The sequence below is a fragment of the Caretta caretta genome, chromosome 1 (assembly GCF_965140235.1).
Source record: "Caretta caretta isolate rCarCar2 chromosome 1, rCarCar1.hap1, whole genome shotgun sequence".
In the NCBI taxonomy this organism is placed as follows: Eukaryota; Metazoa; Chordata; order Testudines; family Cheloniidae; genus Caretta; species Caretta caretta.
Window position 1 is genome coordinate 33,328,483 of NC_134206.1, and position 20,609 is coordinate 33,349,091.

The window sequence follows — 20,609 nt, forward strand, 5'->3', positions numbered from 1 at the left end:
ATTAGATCCACTGCATTTCCTTTGTCTAAAAAATCTGTTTTCTTCTCAAAGAAGATCAAGTTCAGATTCCTAAAATTTTCTTTCTTTCTTACAGGGCAATAAAGTTCCTTATAGCCCTAATATTCAGTGTTTGTTTCCTGTTTTTATCCCTAAAGATGAATATTGTTCCAGAAATAAATCTGCATTTTGCAGTGGTCCATCCACCATTACCCAAGATTATTAACTGTTTGTGCTGAAGTGTTCCAGACCTGGCTGAACTTTTTGGAAAGTTTCTATTATAACAGTTCAGCCATTTCTAAGAATGAGATTGGGGGAAAATACATTGTTTTGCCCACATTAAAAAATTCTTACAGCCATTTAGTTAAGATAAACAAGCACCGCCATGCTTTGTAGCAGGGACTTGAAACTTGGAAAGGAGGTTGCCCAGGTATCAGGGATGTATCTTTTGCAGTCCATATAAAATTTGTCCATGTTATAAGCCTCTAAAAATTGTCAGTTCGCACTTGCTTTGAGGAGACGTGTTAAAATTGGGTAGAAACTCATAAATGTTCCTTTCCACAGAAATCTTTAGTTTGGCAGTTGAATTCGCCAATTATTCCATCTGTAATGAGCATGCCCCAGTGCAGAGGCTGAGCAGGCTTTTCCCTGCAACTGCTCTTTTTGGCAGCCAGAGGACGCTTTAATGCTGAGCACAGTAACTGAGAGTAACTTCTCTCCTGTGCTTTCAGTGCTCATGCTGCTGGGGCCCAATCCAGGCAGTGTGCAAGAGGAGGAAGAAACAGTGACTGGACTGCAGAGGATTGAGTAATGCAGGAGGTGAGGGGAACAGGGAGATTGGGAGCAGGGAAAATAAAGCATAAGGGACAGCAGAAGGGAAAGGGGACAGAACTGGAATTATAGGAGGTTGGAAAGGAGATTGGGGGTGTACAGGAGCAGAGGAGGAAAGACAGCCTGGGCAAAGGGATCTAAAAACAAATAGAGCACACTCACTTAGAGACCATGAATTGAACCCAAGAGTCCTGAGTGTCTACATTACTCTGCTGGTGGCAAATAGCTGTGAAACCCAGTGGCAAAGTGTGGTCCACAGAGAGGATGATAGCCTACTACTTCAAATGGAAGAGGTCTCTGCTGTGTATGTAATGGTGCATTCCCTAATGACGCAGATAAAATAAAAACTAACCAAAATATAGAAATTTTATTTTAATGTAATCTATTATGTTAAAAGAATGGTAGGTGGCAATTGAAGCACTCAAAAATTAGAAAATACCAGAATTAAGGATTGTGCATATGCATTATGTATGAAAAAGACTTCAATTACATGAATACAAACTATTTTTTCCATGTGATCCCTGCCTCATTCAGTGCACAGGATGTCTGGGGCTTGGAAATCAATCAAATGTGTACGTAGTGAATGGTCTGCAGGACCCTGCCTCATTCGTTGCAGAAATTGGATGGTGTGTAGTGGATTAGGCAGAGGATTGCAGGAAAAATAGGAGTGGCCCCATAGTTCAGGAAATTTATGTCACTCTGATTAATTGGATCCTTTCTTTGTCTCTGCCACAGACTTCAATGGGTAAGTTTCTTAAACCGGAATGTTTACAATTGGCCGCTAATTGTGTTTTCCTCATTTTTTCTGGTGCTCCACCTGAGATTTTCTGGTGCTCAGAACACTCACAGCTGCAACTGAACTCCATTGGCTCTGTGTTGGAACACACAAAGTGCTATAAAAATGCTAAGTATTCTGAAAAACCAGGCCCAAGGTGTCTCAATTTGGGCACCCAAAATTAGTGGACACTTTTGGTCTTTAACACTCTGTGTCTCAGGGTTGCGAGCTATAAAATTAAGATAATACCATGCCACTCAGAGGTGTTATGAAGATAAATTTATTAATGTTTGTGAAGTAGATATAATTGTGAGAGCATCATAAAAACACCCTTTAGGAAATCAGTAATTTTGCATTCAACTCAGGTTTGGATGGTGTGCATAAAGGCGTGGTCCACACATTGAATGAGGGGAATAGAAAGAAAAACTGAGTAATTAAATCCCCATTTACTGAAGAAGGCAGAAACCTGTAGAAAAAATAGTACCTGATCTGTTCTACACATATATAAATTTCATTGTATTAAACATATGGGGAATAATGAAAAAATGTGTTTTGTTTTTATTTCATGATGAGTTAATAAATACAACCTTGAGAAGACCAATCCTGCAGACACTTATGCATGTGGGTAACCTTGCTTGCATCTCTTTGAGTTGACTCATGTGACCATTGACTGCATTAGCAAAGTTTCTCCTGTGTATTTGCAGAATTGAACTATACTTCTTTAAAACTAAAATGTTAAAGGTAATTAATGGAACTCATTGGGAAAATGGAATTCATTTTTGCAGTACCTTTGCATTATTGTGGATGGAGTTGACCTGCATCATCACTTGCATCTTCAGTGCATGTTCTATCATGCTGCCTTGTTCAGACATCTAGACGTGACTGAGATTAAAAAAAGAGAAAAAAAAGAGCATTCCATTCTATACTGTTTGTCAGAGTGTCAAAAAGTTGTATGTTTGCAGTATTGATGTAGCCTTGTTGGTCCCAAGATAGTAGAGAGACACAGTGGGTGAGGTAATAACTTGTATTGGACTAAATATTACATTAATTTTAATTTAATTTATTAATATAACTATTAAAAGATATTTTCTCACCTACCTTGTCTTTCTAAGAAGTTGTATAGTTTCTTGGGCTAATTAGGGAAAACAGGTTCTTAAAAGGACTGTTAAGGAGTACATGGAATTTGGATAGAAATCAAGTTTAATTTGGTGGAGAGTTACATTTACATAAATGGCCATTTTTATAGGTTAAAACTAATAGCTAAAATTGAATGTGTTGGTCATATGACAGAATCAGGTGACCTCCACATTAACTTTCCTCTTAGCAAAGTCAATGACGTCAAGTTTTTGTTGGCTCTCATTCAGTCCTGCAATATAGCAACATAATCCAGATTATTTTTCTATTCCAAATGACACTAAAGTAAACTTTATATTAGCTATAACTCTTATTAATCAAAGTAAATATAGCTGCCCAATTAAATTAAAATATAGCTGCCAGTGTATTTCTCAGAGTATTCTTATGTAAGTGAAATTACAATTGCTTCCAAGCACATGTGTTTTCTTGATCTATAGAATGGAACTACACCTTCACTCAAGATCTGGCAATCTGGGTTTGTGGTTTCAAGGGCACCTTACATAGATACAGGGGTCCACTTTAGCAGATACTTATGCGGGTAAGGGCCACAACATAGCAAACCACAAATGAAAGGAATCTGCTTCACCAATTAATTAATATCTAAAAGCACTTTGTTGTGAAGAAGTTAGGGTTGCTACACATACAACATGCCTGGCACAAACCACAAAAGCAAGGAAATGAGAAGTTAAGACAACAGTACATAACCGTCTACTCTTCCACCCACAAGTACACACCTTACCATTACAACTACCATGAACACAACTTTAACTGTGCACCACCACCCCGTCCCTTTTGCTTTTCTGCACACTCCCATTTACCAGATTATTATTTCCCCAGCACTAATAGTTGTGCTTGCTTGGTGAAGTGGTTGTGTTGGGAGAGAGTAATTTTATAAAGAGATGCATTCAGAAGGATAGTTAAAAGTTAGGAAACATCAGAATTAAGGTTGCCCATCTGTTTGGTTCCTTTGTGCATATGCATTATGATATAGTCTTCAGTTACATGATTGCAAACTTTTTTCCACAGAAGCCCTCCCTCATTCAGTGCACACGATGGATGGAATACTCATCTATTCAATATGTATTTTCATCCTCATCATTCAGTTTGTGGCTTTATGCATTATTTAAAGCACATCATCCAAACCATGCACTGAATACAGAATTATTAATTTGCTTGTGGACTTTACTATGGTGTTCTCATCATAGTATCTTAGTCCTTTACATACATTAATTATTTTTTCTTCATTACACTCCTGTGAGGTGTAATCAATATTACACATTAGGAACTGAGGCCCAAAGATTAAAATCAGAATTGTCAAAAGTGTTAACTATTTTTGCCCAATTTGAGAAGTCTAGGATGTGATTTTTCTGAGTATTTATTGTTTTTACAGCACTTCTAATGTTCAGGGTAGAGCTTCCATTGAATCTCAGTTGCAGTTGTGTGTACTCCACATTTCTGCAAATCAGACACCAGGTTTCTCACGTTGGGTGCCCAGAAAATGAGGAACACACAGTAGCCATCTCAGAAATTTTTGCTTCATGTGACATAATAATTCTGGCAAAGGTAAGGATGGAATCTAATTGTCCAGGGCAGCATTCAAACACCTTACCTGTAAGACTTTTTGTTCCCTATCTTATTTACCACACATCTTCCAACTTTTGCAACTAATGATGCTGGGGTCCTACAGACAATAACCTCATTCTCTATACACACCTGATTCATTCCCTCCACAGTTCCTCCTGTGCACTGAATGAGGCAGGGATTCTGTTGAAAAAGTAATATGTGATTCTGTTTTTAAATTGTATAGCAGTGGTTCTCAAACTTTTTTTTTTCATGGACAACTTGAAAATTGTTGAGGGTCTCGGCAGACCACTTAATGATCTTTCCAGATGTTGTTTGTACCATTAGCTAACTATTGCAAAGCACTTTGGATAAAAGTCCTATATTAAAAAAAACGTAATAATGTTTTTTTGTTCTACAAATAAAAGCACACAACTCATATTTTAATATGAGTAGTCTTTACCTTCCCCAAGCTTGGGCTGAGAAGGAGTGTGGGGGGGGTGTCTCTCCTTCTCTCCCCTGCCACGGCAGTCCCCGAGCTGGGGCTGGGAAGGAGGAGGGTATCTCCCCTGCCACAGCGGCCACAGAGCTGAGGCTGGGAAGGAGGGCCATCTCTCCCTGGCAGTCGCAGCCCTGGAGCTGGGGAAAGTCGCCTCTTTCTCTTCTACGTGAATGCAGCTCGCAGACCACTACTGGTTTGCAGACCACAGTTTGAGAACCTCTGCTGTATAGTAATGCATACGCACAAGAGAGCCAAATCACGGTTCCAAAGGAACCTTAATTCTGGCTTTTCCTAACTTTTGAGTGCTTGACTTTGCAACATTAACATTTATTTAATGTGATTTCCTAAAATTTTTCCATAATTGAAATAAATAAATGTCTTCATGTGGACCCATATTGTGACTATGGCTCATTAGCAAGGTTGGCTTCTTTAGATCCACAGCATAACCTTCCACCACTTGAGCTAATAGAGAAACTAGTAGAAGTACAATGTCATTATCATCCATATCAGAGGTTCTCAAACCCCACTAATTAGGTGCCTGGACCCTGGAGAAGACACACATGTAAGGTGAGGTGGTGGCCTTGGGGGAAATAAGAGGTAGATGGGAGGGGGCAATTGGATGAGAAGAGGGGGTGGGGGGAATTTGGGACATGCAGGGCTGAGTGGGCCAGAGAAAGAGGCGACTTTCCCCAGCTCCAGGGCTGCGGCTGCCGGGGAGAGATGGCCCACCTTCCCAGCCCCAGCTTGGGGGCTCCTGCGGCAAGAGAGAGAGGGAGAGACCCCCACTCCTTCTCAGCCCCAGTGGGGAAGACCCCCTCTCCTTCCCAGCCCCAGCTTGGGGGCTGCCATGGCAGGGGAAAGAGGGCACATCCATCGCATTAGAAAGGTAAGACTACTGATACTAAAATATGAGTTGGGTGCTTTCATTTGTAGAACAAAAAAATGTCTCTTTGTCGTGCTCTCCTCCCACCCATCCACAGATCCTGTCCTGTCTCCTGCTGCTATCCTTTCCCCTCTTTCTACCCATGTCCTGGCTCGGTCCAACTCGTGCTCCTATCCCAAGCTTTTACTCAGTTACGTTGCCCCCCGCATCTGCTTTTAGCCTATCCACTCCACAACTCCTGCCCCTCTGCCTCCCCTCTGGTCTTAAAATATAAAGTTTTATGCAGCCTTAACCGTAGGTGTTACTATATGTGCTACGTGTAATTCCAAAAACCTTTATGAAAGATATTCTCTACCAGATTTTACAGGGTTATAGGATTTTAGAAACATTTCTGTAAGACTTGTATTTATTTCATCTCGTTCTGTAGGACTTTTCCCTAAGGGTTCCTCAAGTAGGGTTCCATCTGAAGTGCATATTTAAGTTACGAAGCTAAATTTAAACATAAATGGATAAATATTAAAATGTTGGATAATATATTGTGCTTCTGGAAATTCACAGCCATTTCCAATAGGAGGTCTTATCCCACAGGGAGAACAAACAGACTACCTTACCTCCTCAGACATCAATAGTTCACATAACTGTGAAAATGGTTATATGTAAATAGCAAATAACATGAGCCACAGAATGACCCCTGGGGACACCAATGGAGTTCAATAGTAACAGTGTCTAAAACTACTGGCAGTAGCCTTTGAAGTGAGATTTAAATTATAGTGGGGCATTGCCTCTGAGACTTGCACTGAATTCCATACACATCACACGCTGCCATGATTAAATATATTCCACAAAGGGTATTAGCAAAGCGAATATAGAAAGCATACTGATAACTGAGATGTAGAAGATGAATTGCTGGGTCTGAGCAAAACCTTTCAAGTCTCTGATCAATTCAGAAGCATCAGGATATCAGTGTTTGTTACTGCTGGAAAAACATCTAGGTTTGGGGTAAAATTTTCAAAAGCACTTAAGTCCCATTAACATTCAATGAGAGTTATGCACCTACCTCACATAGGTGCTTTTTAAAACCCAACCTTTAGTATTTGTTGCCATCCTACTTATATAATCAGTAGTACAAAAATGAGACAAAGTGACTGGAAAGACACTGGATTCTTTCAATTCCAAACTAGACAGAAAAGAATTTAGGATTTGAGTACTGTTAATGAAATTCTCAGTCCCAGAACATACATGATGGGGATTGAATATTTGGTTTCACCTTAGTAGAAATTATTCACAGGAAAATTGCTGTAGTTGAAATCAAACTTTTCCCCAGTGCGAGATGTCTTTTCCAAATATCAAAATAAATATTAAGTCAGTCTCTCTTTTTTTTATATTTGCACATTCTATTTTTGTACTTCTAAGTTGCTTATACGTAGGCTTGGAAGGATTAGATTTTTATTGGTTAATACTGGTAAACTTTGATTTCATCAGACATACACAAACTTACAAAAAATATTTCTACCAATGATAATTGAATTTTGCAGATAGGCAAAGTAAGAAAAATGCTGCTTGAGAACTTGAGTTTGATTTACCAATATTTATTTTGTATATTTTGACATGATATTGACAACTAGTGTTTCAATGGTTATAAAGCTTTAACTTTTTGAGTCTCACTGTCTACTGTCATTAAATAATTATTGTCTAATTCCCCCCCCCCCATATTTTTCTGCAGCTGTGAAAATTTAACTCAAGGAAAATGCTTCAAACAATTAATACTATCCATCAAAATTATTTTTTTTTAAATCCAATTCTCCCAAGCCTACTTGTATAGAAGAAAGAAAAGATGCATTAAGTTATTTTTGGGCAGAAAAAAAACATGATGGTACAAAAAAGGCTTATTACATCCTGCAGATAACTTAACCACAGCAACAGCAAATTAGGGAAGTGACTCAGATAATTCCAAACTAAAAACTATTTAACAAACCTAGAAGACTGAAGGAAACCACTAAGTACTAAATTACTGTGCATTAGGTGTGTCCACTGAGGCAACAGAGCAGTATCAAAAGTAGCAACGGGTGAAGGAGAAATCAGTGAACTTTAAAATCAGAGAGAGAGATCCAAAGCAATGATAAAATCCTGACTTGATGTGCATAGTATGTGTCTGGGATGATGAGATGAATAGGATTAGGCAGAACTATGAAGATTCTGGATAATTCAAATGCAACTAAACTGATATAAGCCAAGTTTACTCTGATATAGTAACAGGTTTCAGAGTAGCAGCCGTGTTAGTCTGTATTCGCAAATAGAAAAGGATTACTTGTGGCACCTTAGAGACTAACAAATTTATTTGAGCATAAGCTTTCGTGAGCTATAGCTCACTTCATTGGATGCATTCAGTGGAAAATACAGTGGGGAGATTTATATACATAGAGAACATGAACCAATGGGTGTTACCATACACACTGTAATGAGAGTGATCACTTAAGGTGAGCTATTATCAGCGGGGGGGGGCACGGACTTTTTGTAGTGATAATCAAGGTGGGCCATTTCCAGCAGTTGACAAGAACCTCTGAGGAACAGTGGGGGATGGAGGGGGGAAATAAACAAGGGGAAATAGTTTTACTTTGTGTAATGACAAAGTAAAAGTAAAACTATTTCCCCTTGTTTATTCCCCCCTTCATCCCTCACTGTTCCTCAGACGTTCTTGTCAACTGCTGGAAATGGCCCACCTTGATTATCACTACAAAAAGTCTGTGCCCCCCCTCCCCCCGCTGATAATAGCTCACCTTAAGTGATCACTCTCATTACAGTGTGTATGGTAACACCCATTGGTTCATGTTCTCTATGTATATAAATCTCCCCACTGTATTTTCCACTGCATGCATCCAATGAAGTGAGCTGTAGCTCACGAAAGCTTATGCTCAAATAAATTTGCTAGTCTCTAAGGTGCCACAAGTAATCCTTTTCTGATATAGTAGAGTCCACTCAAAGTTCTGCCTCCGTTTAACTAAATAAGTTTAGAAATACACCTTTACTTATCTTTAGGTGAAGACTGGGTATAAATAAGAATAAGAATGAGGTCCTTGATTTCTTGTACATTTTTACTAGCTGGAAACACTACAGCTAATCCCAAAGTGTGGTCTTATGTAGAAAATTTAGAAAGGAATTTTTTTCCCTTCTTTCTTCAGCTGCAAAGCTCAAATAGAGGTTAAAATATAATTTGGCTAAAAGGAAAGGTTAATAAGTAACCATATATTCTGTTTTACTAGAAAGACACCAGCTTGCATAGTCTTAGTTTGAAAATGTTCCCTAAAGGGATCTTTGCCTACACTTGGTTCTTTGTTCTTGTATTTGGTTTCTTTATCTCAGATAATAACTATAATATAAGCCTGCATCTGAACATTTAGTGCAAGATAAGATTTAATTCAACCATAAAAAGTCTTTCAAGATACTTTTGTTTCAAAAGGGCTCTCAAAATTTTTATTTTGCGATTGAAAATCATTGAACAACTTTAAAATATGCAATATTGTAGTTTAACAATAACAATATTAAAATAAATAGCATTCCGCTGGGGAAAGATGTACTTATTTATTAACAGATTTTTTTGTGTATGGTTTCTTTAATAAGCCTTCAGAAATTCAGCTCTTTTAACATAACTGTTAAAGGAGATATAATTTCTTACCATAGTTAGTCCTGTTTCTTCCAATTTGCAAATGTTTCCCTTTAAAGTTACAAGCCAAAAAAAAAAAATAGTGCTTGCACTATTATTCTTAATGTATCTCCTACTATTCTTTTCACCAGAATGTAATTAGGGTTGCCAGGTATCCAGTTTTCGACTGAAACACCCGGTCGAAAATGGACCCTGGTGGCTCTGGTCAGCACCTCTGACCAAGCCGTTAAATGTTCGGTTGGCTGTGCTGCTGGAGCAGCAGAGCTGGCAGGCTCCCCGCCCCGCTCCCAGAAGTGACCAGCATATCCCTCTGGCTTCTAGGTAGAGGGACGGCTATGGGGGCTCCGCGTGCTGCCCCCACCCCAAGCGCTGGCTCCGCAGGTCCCATTGGTTGGGAACTGCAGTCAGTGGGAGCTGTGGGGACGGCGCCTGTGGGCGGGGACAGCGCACAGAACCCCCTGGTTGCCCCTCCCCCAGGAGCTGGAGGGACATATTGCTGCTTCTCGGTAGCCACCTGAGGTAAGAGCCACCCAGAGTCTGCACCCCTCACCCCCTTCCACACCGCAATCCCCCGATCAAACCCAAACTCTCTCCTGGAGCCTGCACCCCCTCCCACACACTGAGCCCCTCATTTCTGGCCCCACCCTGGAGCCTGCACCTCCAGCCCAGAGCCCGTACTCTCTCCCACACCCCAATCTCCTGCCTCAGCCCAGAGCCCTCTTTCACACTCTGAACCACTCAGTCCCACCCCCCAACCTGGAGCCCTCTTCTACACCCCAAACCTCTCATGCCTGGCCCCACCTCAGAGCCCGCACCCCAACCTGGAACCCTCACCCCCTCCCACACCTCAACCCCCTGTCCCAGCCCAGTGAAAATAAGTGAGTGAGTGAGGGTGGGGGAGAGCAAGCGACAGAGAAAGGAGGGATGGAGTGAGTGGGGGGCGGGGCCTCAGGGAAGGAGCAGGAGGACGGGGAGGAAGAGTGTTCGGTTTTCTGCAATTAGGAAGTTGGCAACCCTAAATTTAATTCATGTTAGATTCTGAAATCAGTTGTCTAGTCTACAGTGTTGAGGCAGGGCATTAAAACTATAACAAAAAGAAGTGGAGAGAAAATAGGAAAATAATTGAAATGCCATTTTTCTTTCATTGTTTGTGGACAGTTTCAGACATACTGCCTTGTGTAATGATACCATTAGATATCATAAATTATGTATGTCCAGGCTGGGGCAGTACTGGAATGAAAGACATCCACCGAACACCTTAGTATTGAAAGAGATGACTTTGATGATTCAGTAGGTGCCACTCCTTCCTCTGAGATAATTACTGTGTTAGTATCTCACTAAGGTGTTTTGGGGAGGTGAACGGCACTGCACTACTGTATGCTTTTGGATGTGATGTAATTTCCTTCCTCCTGAGAGATAAAAAGAAAGAAATCGAGATGCTATGTATTTCTTTTAAAATGTGTTGTGTTAAGATACTCTTGTGATGAACTTTGTATAAGATCATAGGTGGTTGAATTGTAACCGCTAGAATTGAGAAAAGATCTCATGACACTTTGCATAAGGATAAGGATATTTATTCCAATATTATGCACAAATTCCAGTCTGAGTTATAGCCATGGCCTCACTCCATCTTCTTTGTGCTGTTCCGGAAGTGTAAAGGGGATGGAAAGGTAGCTTAAGTAACAATTTCCTCATAAATATAGTACAGTATACTAAAAGTTAGAAGCTATGCTTTTTTCTGTTATGGTTCCTGATTCACAACCCAATTATCTACCTCTGCAAAGATTGTAAAATTACAGAGGATTAGAAGTGATGAGGGTTTTACCGTCAGATATTTGGTATTAGCAATAAACTTTTAAGATGAATTTCATTGCAAACTGTGAAAAAAATGATTATTGGATTCTCCTGCCCACTAAATGAAGATAGCAAGTATAGCATTCCCTTCATGTAGGGGAACCCTGTACCAGGTGAAAGTTGTCAGGGGCAGCATAGTGCATGGACATGGTGGAGAATCAGGGCTTGAATATTTAAAATAACATGCATCTGTTTTATTAAGTGGACCAGTTTGAAAGTTCACATGGGAGCTGCAATTCTCACCATTTATTGACTATAAAATATCTTTAAAAATAAAAATGCCTAATTGTTGTCATTTCACTGCTTAGTCCTGATAGTAACCATCTTGCTGGAAAGTAATGTAATTTGTGGGTCAACAAAATGAGAGCAGTTCAGTGCAAGAGACTAAAAATTTTAAAGCCCCACAACCCCACCGATGTAGATGTCCCTGACCACAGCAAAACTATTGTGATTTCACTGCATGGATGGCAACAGGATTTAGGAAACCTAAATTGTGTTGTCCCTTGAATGCCATAAAGCCCAGATCTCCAGGATGCTCCTTGTGTCTTAGCACCCAGGGAAGTTTTGAGGATTAGGCAGTGGCAATAGATCCATGACTACACCAATGTATTTTTTAATTCTGCTCTTGAAGAACAGATATAAGAACACAGAAATAAAATCCTTGAATTATACATCTGTTTCCTTAGAATGTGATCTCAAAAGTTAATTCTTTTCTTTTGTAATAAATATAATAAATGGTATCAATTGATGATGCTGTGAACATAAGAGTGAAAATAACTTCCGTTACTCTACTGAAAGTGTAGTAGTATTTATCTGATTTTAACCTAAGCTTTAATTAATATAAAAGAACAAAACAGTACTAATCAATACAGTAGCATATTATGAATGTAAGCAGTCCTGTTTTACTTCTGTGTTTCAGAATTTTCACCAAGAAGTCAACCAAATAACAAATTATGACAGCCCGTCAAGCCTGGACAGCCTTGAGGCAGGAGAACAAAATGAAAATTATACAACACCTAGTGAAACATCTTTGACTACACAGTGGGACGACTCTATACTCTACGATTCACAAAAATCACAGTCTACGAATAAGAGCTTCCTTGATACACCTGAACTAACTTTTTCTAAAAATCAACATGTAAATAATTGGCTGATAAATTTAAATACCCAAAATAGCCAGGCAAACACTCCTTTTCATGACACTTTAGCTAAACAAAATGTTCTAATTCCTGCTGAAAATATACACAATCCAAAACAGAAATCATTTGTTTCTAGTGGAACAGAAAAAAGAACACAGATATGTACTTCCGATAATCAAATAACCTTTGTAAACAGTCCGTATACTTTTATGCAAAATAGGAAAGAGGAAAAAAACAATATGTTGAAAGTTCCATCTTCTGGAATGGTTAGTAGAGAGAGTTCATTAGCCACTGATAGCCTTGTGTTCAAATCCAGCAAACCCTGGGCCACCTCTGATCCTACTCCAAGAGAACGAGTTCCAGATTCTGTACAGGAGCAGAGTTCTGAACTGACCCAACAGAGAAGAACCACCTCATCAGTACAAACCTCAAATCAACCTATGGCAACACCTGTAATCTTACCTCCAAAACAATGGAATTCAACTGGTGTTCACAACAGTACCATCTCAGCTAATCCTTTACAAAAGGGCAAAAATACAAACACAGTGCCATGTACTGATGATCTAAACAATTTGTCAGAAACAAAAGATGAAAACATTAAAAATTTTAATGGTATTAATCAGGGATCATCTTTATTTCAAGACACATCTAATGCTTCCATTTTGTGCAACGCTGATCAAGAAGAGGACAAAAAAGAAGAAAAGGGAAATGTGGCTGAAGCCATGTCACCTTTGTCTAATGCAAAGTTTAATTGTGACTTGTCTGAACATCACAGATACCTGAGAAATAACATGCATGAGCGAAAGGGAGTGAACTTGCCCAAAAGCATTTTAAAGAAAGAATCTAAATATGAAAATTATTGTTTCAAAGCAGTGGTTATGAACCGAAGGATCTGCTTTGGGAATCAAACTGCATCTTCTATCAGAGACAGTTTAGAATTGGCAAAAATAAAAGAGAAAGATGCAGAAAATCAAAAGTCTAATAAGAAACTCAGATGGTTTGATGAAATTGACAAAATAGTAGTAGTAGAAGATGATGAAGAGTGTTCAGAAAAGAATACCACAGGAGTATCTCAGGCACAGTTGCAGCCATCTTATGTTCAAAGTAAACTGAATGCTATTAACAGTAATTTAAGAAGTATTCCCGCTTGCACCACAAATTCTATCTGCACAGAAAATCACCAGGATTATCCCTCGATATCCACAAAAATTGTTGCTGCTAGAGGCTCAGAAAGAGACCGTATGCCTCTGCGTTCTTTTGTATCTACAGGTTACCACTTTGCTAAACAAGCTTGGATGGCATCAAAGGGTGATGAAAGTAAACCCCCTGCATATAGTGGTGACTCTAAAATTCAGAAAGGTAATCTGCATAAAGGTAAGACAAAGATAATCAGAAGACCAAGATCTGCCAAAACCCAGTCAGGTTTTACATCTAAGAATAGAAAGGGCACTATAATCCGACCACAGTCTGCTAGTGAAGTTCATAAGGTTATAAAAGCTCAGGGTAAAATCATTGTACCTCATCCACCACCTAAACCTGTACCAGGCAACAAGACTGATCAAAATGTTGCAGACGCTATGTGTCAACCAGTAAATTCTTCCAAACTTCAATCCAACACTACAAATGGTAACTATGTAAATGCAAGACATCTTTTGCCAGCAGATCAGGTTTTAAATAGAACCACTATAGAAAATAATAAGAGTATTACTTGTAGTCCTGACTTGGTCACCGTGACATTGGCAACCCCACCTTCCTACAATGTATCTCCAAGTGAGCCTTTGGAAAAGACAAATTACACTGTAAATAATATTCAGACAATTGCCCAGCAAGACAGCTTGATAACTGGTACCAAAAGGAAACCTGTATGTGCAGAAAATGGACTACGCCTTGATCGTACACCAACTGATGAAGAAATAAATCTTTTGTGGCAGGGTGTGAATAGTGCCCTAGCTCAAAAGGATTATGCTGCTGGTAAGAACCATTCTTGTTTTTTTCAAAATAGGGAGTTTTAAAATGATAACAGGCTCTTGCATTCAGTTACAAATGCTGTTTTCACCTTTCACACAACAGTTTGAAGAGTTTCTACTTTGGTCATTATCTGTTATCTCCTAGAGGCCCCAGTCAGAGATGGTGGCCCCATTTTCTTGGGTACATTACAAGCATTAAATAAAAAGAAAATCCTTACCCCAAAGACAGGTGGATGAAACAAATACATGTGGGAGGAGGAAGGCAGAGAACAAGTTAACAGTAAAATGAGTGAGTTTTACATGGTAAACTATAGCTTACCACCTGCCAGCCACTATCAGCTGGCAGGACTCTGTCATCTGGGAAAATGTTTTTTGACAGGATCTCATGAAAGAGCCATAAATCTGCCATGTTTTTAAAGTGACTGCTCTGTAAATATTTGGTATTGCGAAGACTCTAAGTGTCACTAACACAGGGAATGTTTCAAAGAAAGTTGCCCATGTTAATAGAAAGAAGAAAGTGGAAGAAATTTCTAACAGCTATATGTCACTGTGCTGGCAAATATTTGTGTCAGAGTGAATTTATAGAAGCTTTACGTGCTTTACAAAAACATTTTCTGGGAACATTACTGTAGAAATAACTATGGGCAAGACAGAGCAAAAGATACACAAAAAAATTTAAAAGACTAAATCATATCTTCCTGCTAATTAATTTTGAAAGCATGTTTCAGACTGATTAATTTATATTTACAAATGCTTTCCAAGTAACCCCTTTGTACTCTAGCCAAGTTCTATGCCTTGGAGCAGTAATGGAATCCTGTGTCCCCACACTGTACCCAGCTGAGCTGCTGTGTGGTTTTCCATCCTTGCAACCTCTTCTAGAGGCAGAGTCCATGACTCCACCAACTCCACTTCATGTACCAGGAGCCACTCTGTGCCTCCTACCATACTGTTGTGACCATCCTAAGGATCACTCAGGCTGGTGCAGAGCCCCCTTCTATTAAAATAAGGAGCTTCCATGTCCCTTATAATTGGGCCTGTCACTTTATTTACAGTACATACTGTGACAGGGTTGGACTGGATGGCTACAGGAAAGTAATAGAAGGCAGATATATTAGCCCCAGGTTAAGTAGGTCCCTTTTCCCTGGGTAAGGTAACCGGGAGGGTTTTTTTTTTCCACAGCTAAAGCAAATTTATTTTAAAGTATTAATGGGGAATTTTTGTGACATTTGCTCAATCCTACCAAGGATATACATTCTCATGTGTGTGTATTGTGACAGGGTCGGGCCAGATGGCTACAGGAGAGTAATAGAAGGCAGATATATTAGCCCCAGGTTAAGTAGGTCCCTTTTCCCTGGGTAAGGTAACCGGGAGGGTTCCAGAACAATCAGGAACCTTCTGGAGACAATTAAGACAGACAGGCTGATTAGAACACCTGCAGCCAATCAAGAAGCTGCTAGAATCAATTAAGGCAGGCTGATCAGGGCACCTGGGTTTAAAAAGGAGCTCACTTCAGTTTGTGGTGTGGGTGTAAGGAGCTGACAGTAAGAGGTGCTAGGAGCTGACAGTGAGAACACATTGTTGGAGGACTGAGGAGTACAAGCATTATCAGACACCAGGAGGAAGGTTCTATGGTGAGGATAAAGAAGGTGTTGGGAGGAGGCCATGTGGAAGCAGCCCAGGGAGTTGTAGCTGTCACACAGCTGTTCCAGGAGGCACTCTAGACAGCTGCATTCCACAGGGCCCTGGGCTGGAACCCAGAGTAGAGGGCAGGCCCAGGTTCCCCCCAAACCTCCAAACTCCTGGTCAAACATAGGAGGAGTTGACCTGGACTGTGGGCTCACGAAAACAGCCAAACTGAGGGCTGCCATGAAGCTTCAAGGCGAGCAAATCCGCCAATAAGCGCAAGACCCACCAAGGTAGAGGAGGAACTTTGTCACAGTACACTGTGTGTCTCAAAAACTACTTCTTTGGGGAAGAGCAGAGTGCTTTGAATATATTTTTTGTTAAAGAGGCAGGGAGAGAGAGAGGAGAGTTTGTTTCCCTACCCTTCTGTGTCTTCATACAACTGAGCAGTGTAACTTTTAGAGACAGATTTTAAGCATCACATGCAAATATTTTAAACCTCTTCCCCTGCCCCCTTCCCCCAATCATACCTATATACTGGAGGGATAGATGGAGACATTCCCTTTTCTTTGAAAATCAGTGGTGGTATTCTTTCAGTATCTATTCATTATGTCTATTGTATTCTTTAAGTCAGATTATTTAATTAAATACCCAAATTTGGTTTTAGTGACTTATTATTTATGTTACAGTAGTGCCCAAAATGTTCTCAGCACTGTACAAGCATATGAGAAGACACAATCCTTGTCCTAAAGTTCTTTCCAAGAGAGAGCGAATCCTGCACTGTTCTTCTTCAGTGACATATAGTGCTGCAACAATACCCTGAAGTTCAGCAGTGTGTGTGAGCAGCTTAGAAAACAAAAAATATTATTTGCTGCAACATACAACCTACTATATATTAAAGAAAAACAAAATAGGGAGGGCAGTCAGGGAACAAAATGTTAATTTCCGTAAACAAAATGATCAGCTATGAGGGTCTTGTTTTAAATGGAGCTGCAAGCATCAAGTGCTGTATTTACTGACCAAGGCATAGTATTCCCGAAGGGTTTGATCCTGCATAGTGCTAAGCACTTTAGCCCTTATCCAACAAAGCACTAAACATGTGCTTAACAGTAAGCACTGGAATGGTACCACTGATGTCAGTGGGACTAACTCACATGCTCAGAGTTAAACACTTGCATACGTGCTTTGCTATATCGGGATAGAGTCCTCAATACCTTGAAGGATCAAGTCCTAACATATTCTGTTACTGTGTTGGGTAAGTCTCACTAAAACTTTATTCCGTAGTCACTTCATAGATCTAAATACATCTTGGCTTACTTACCAATGAAACTAATCTTGGTGCAGATCAAGAAGCTCACTTCTAACTGACTGTTTTTCAGAAATGTATTACTTGATTAATAATTCAGCATTTCAAAATTGTTAATGTTCCTCAGTATATAATGAATACAACTTCATTACATTCAGTTTCCTTTCAGGTGGTTTCCGGCATTACGATGTTCATTACAATAATTCCTGTAGCACTAATTTGCAACCTACTAAAGCTAACATATCCCATGTTACTATTGATGGTGGCAACCTTCTGACCAGTTTTAAATCATCTAGAATGAATGGATTTTTCTCTTCGTCATCAAATGGTAAGAGATCTTATTTGTTAGATATCACTGTAGTAAAAACAACAGAGAAAATGCTGTTAAAAGCACCAAAAGACATTCTTGGGCAAATTTTCAAAACCTTACCAAATTGTACACCCAAAAAATGGTCAAGCACACATATAATTGCACACGCAGAACCCCCATTTTCACATTAAGTAACTGTAAGCACAAAATTAGCATATCATATCTATTTGGGTATACAAGTTCCTGATTTGCACCTGCAAATTCCATGTGTGGATGTATGTTTCCCTCAGGTGTAGGTTAGAGGCTGAGTTTTGAAAATGTATTAAAACACAGAAGAAAACTGAATTAAATTTGCAGTATAGTATCTAGTTTAACCTTATGTATCGGAAGAAAATTGCTGCAGTGTTTTTTGTTTTACAAACATTAAAATGAATACAAATATTCATAAATTAGCAAGGCGAAAACAAAGATAGCCAGGAGCTCTAATATGTACAGCAATGGTAGTAAAATCTCATGGGATGAAACTTAGTCAAGTGAATTCAAATTCTGTGAACTAGTGAACATCCCCTACAATGTGCTGAGTTCTCTTAATTAGCATTAATCAAACGGGAGCTGAGACCATGCAGCCCTGAGTAGGAAGCACTGATTACCCTGGATAGTCAGGTCCTAAGGCTGTTTCCTAAATGTTGCCTATCTTATAAAATGGAATTATTGTTTGGCATGTCATTAGACGTTGCTGTATCACAAAGGTAACTCAGAAGTTAGCTAACTATTCAGTTTTCATCAACCTTTACATATTTATAAAGGATCAGTCACTATACACTAGAACCTCAGAGTTACGAACAACAGAATTACAAACTGACCAGTTAAGCACACACCTCATTTGGAACCAGAAGTACACAATCAGGCAGCAGCAGAGACAAAAACAAATACAGTACGGTACTGTGTTAGACTTAAAAAAAAAAAAGGGGGGGGGGGAGGCACAACATTTTTCTTCTGCATAGTGGTTTCAAAGCTGTATTAAGTCAATGTTCAGTTGTAAACTTTTGAAAGAACAACCATAATGTTTTGTTCAGAGTTACGAACAACCTCCATTCCCGAGGTCTTCATAATTTTGAGGTTCTACTGTAATATCAAAGTGCCAATAATCTTTGCACCTCTGTATTTAGCATGCTTTTACATACTGGCTGCTTTTTTGTGTTTCTCATTTTAGGTGCTGTTCCTGTTATAAGACGAAAACAAATTTCCGACAATAGCGAAAATAAACGTAGAGTTCTTTTAGAACAGAGAAGACAAATTATAACCTCTGCAGGAAGGAGACCCGCTCATCATGCACAGGTAAATATCAGTTTCAGGAACATTGAACTGAAAATGTCAGTCAAAGGTTATCACAGAATAATAGTCTCCTACTGCTGTATACTTGTCCAACATTCCTGCAAACATAAAAACAGTTTCTCTGCACATTCTCAATAGTTTTTAATGATTGTCACAATAAAATACTTTATCTACCCTAACAACAAATGTATTATTTTCTTTAGGGGTTTTGTTTCTATAAACCAGTCACCAGAAATACATAGACCAAATGTTACCAAATATCTTTATAGAAGGCATACAGCTGTTATGAGATTCATTAATCAACGTTGTTTATTCCAAATATAACTGTTTCATTTGCATCAAAATGTTTTGTTTTCATCATTTTGTACATATAAAGTATACAGAGCAGAATTAAATATTGCTTTAGCTGTAAAAACTTGTCGTGGTAGCGACATCTTACTGGAATGTGATGTAGTTTAAGGTAATCTGATATGGTTGACATCATGGATGCTGTTACTGGCACTAGCCTACTTGTCATTGATTTCAGAGCTAAATACATTACAAATATAGGCATATAAAAATGCTCAAAGTTTTTATTAGAACTTTTAAATAAAATGTCTAATAGTCACTGGGCTCCTTGTTTTTTAATGTTTGTAAAATAAATGAATTAGTGTTTTTAATAAAAACAAAATCAGTCAGAGGATTTTACAAAATGCACATTCGGGAGAGATTAATAAATTCTAAGACCAGAAGGGACTGTTGTGATTATTTAGTTTGACCTCCTACAAAATACAGGTCGTAGAGCTTCACTGAAATAATTCCTGTATATACTATCAATTAGAAAAAACATCTAATCTTGATTTTAAAATTGCTAATGATGACAATAAAGAGACTATAAAAATACCAAACTATGTTAGTACAGGAATTTCTTATTTGTATAAAGCACTAATACAACATCTAAGAAGCTTTGAAAATAACTTTCATATGAACACTTTTTGTTGAATATCTGGGAACATATTTTGAATCATAGTAATTTTTCACAACCGTATTCATTCAAAATGAAATTCAGCCTTTAATTCCTATTTAACTCCTGTTTTGAGGGCTTATGTGGGATTTAAGGTTTCGTGCTGGTCCTTTGCACAATGGTGAATTTTACCATCATTGCCAGCAACTATTAATGCAATAGCGTAAATCAAAGAGATCCAGTGAAAATGGTTAGAGGTATGGAAAAATTTACATATGAGATACTACAAAGACTGTGCTTATTTAGCCTTAAATAGAGAAGAGTTTGAAGGAATATAAAAGGGTATCTGTCAAGGACTTTTGAACCCTCAGTGTTCCAACTGAAATTTCTATTAAATCTACTGTCATAAATATAAAGGGAAGGGTAAACCCCTTTAAAATCCCTCCTGGCCAGAGGAAAACTCCTCTCACTGGTAAAGAGCTAAGAAGCTAAAGGTAACCTCGCTGGCACCTGACCAAAATGACCAATGAGGAGACAAGATACTTTCGAAAGCTGGGAGGAGGGAGAGAAACAAAGGGTCTCTGTCTGTCTATATGCTGCTTTTGTCGGGGATAGACCAGGAATGGAGTCTTAGAACTTTTAGTAAGTAATCTAGCTAGGTACATGTTAGATTATGATTTCTTTAAATGGCTGAGAAAAGAATTGTGCTGAATAGAATAACTATTTCTGTCTGTGTATCTTTTTTGTAACTTAAGGTTGTGCCTAGAGGGATTCTCTATGTTTTGAATC

The 20,609-nt window shown here is 38.9% G+C and overlaps 1 protein-coding gene across 4 annotated transcripts in view; it reads left to right on the top strand.

The window, feature by feature from the left end:
* CEP126 (centrosomal protein 126) overlaps window positions 1-20,609 on the top strand; it is a 52,153-nt gene that overhangs the window by 23,152 nt on the left and 8,392 nt on the right. For 3 of the 4 annotated variants that reach the window (XM_048843488.2, XM_048843498.2, XM_048843506.2), the window contains exons 6-8: window positions 12,117-14,307; window positions 17,402-17,560; window positions 18,756-18,880. In XM_048843488.2, coding sequence (XP_048699445.2) covers window positions 12,117-14,307; window positions 17,402-17,560; window positions 18,756-18,880 — 2,475 coding nt within the window. Of the gene's footprint in view, window positions 1-12,116; window positions 14,308-17,390; window positions 17,561-18,755; window positions 18,881-20,609 lie in introns of those variants that run through there. The other variant, XR_007355710.2, reaches the window with a different exon arrangement.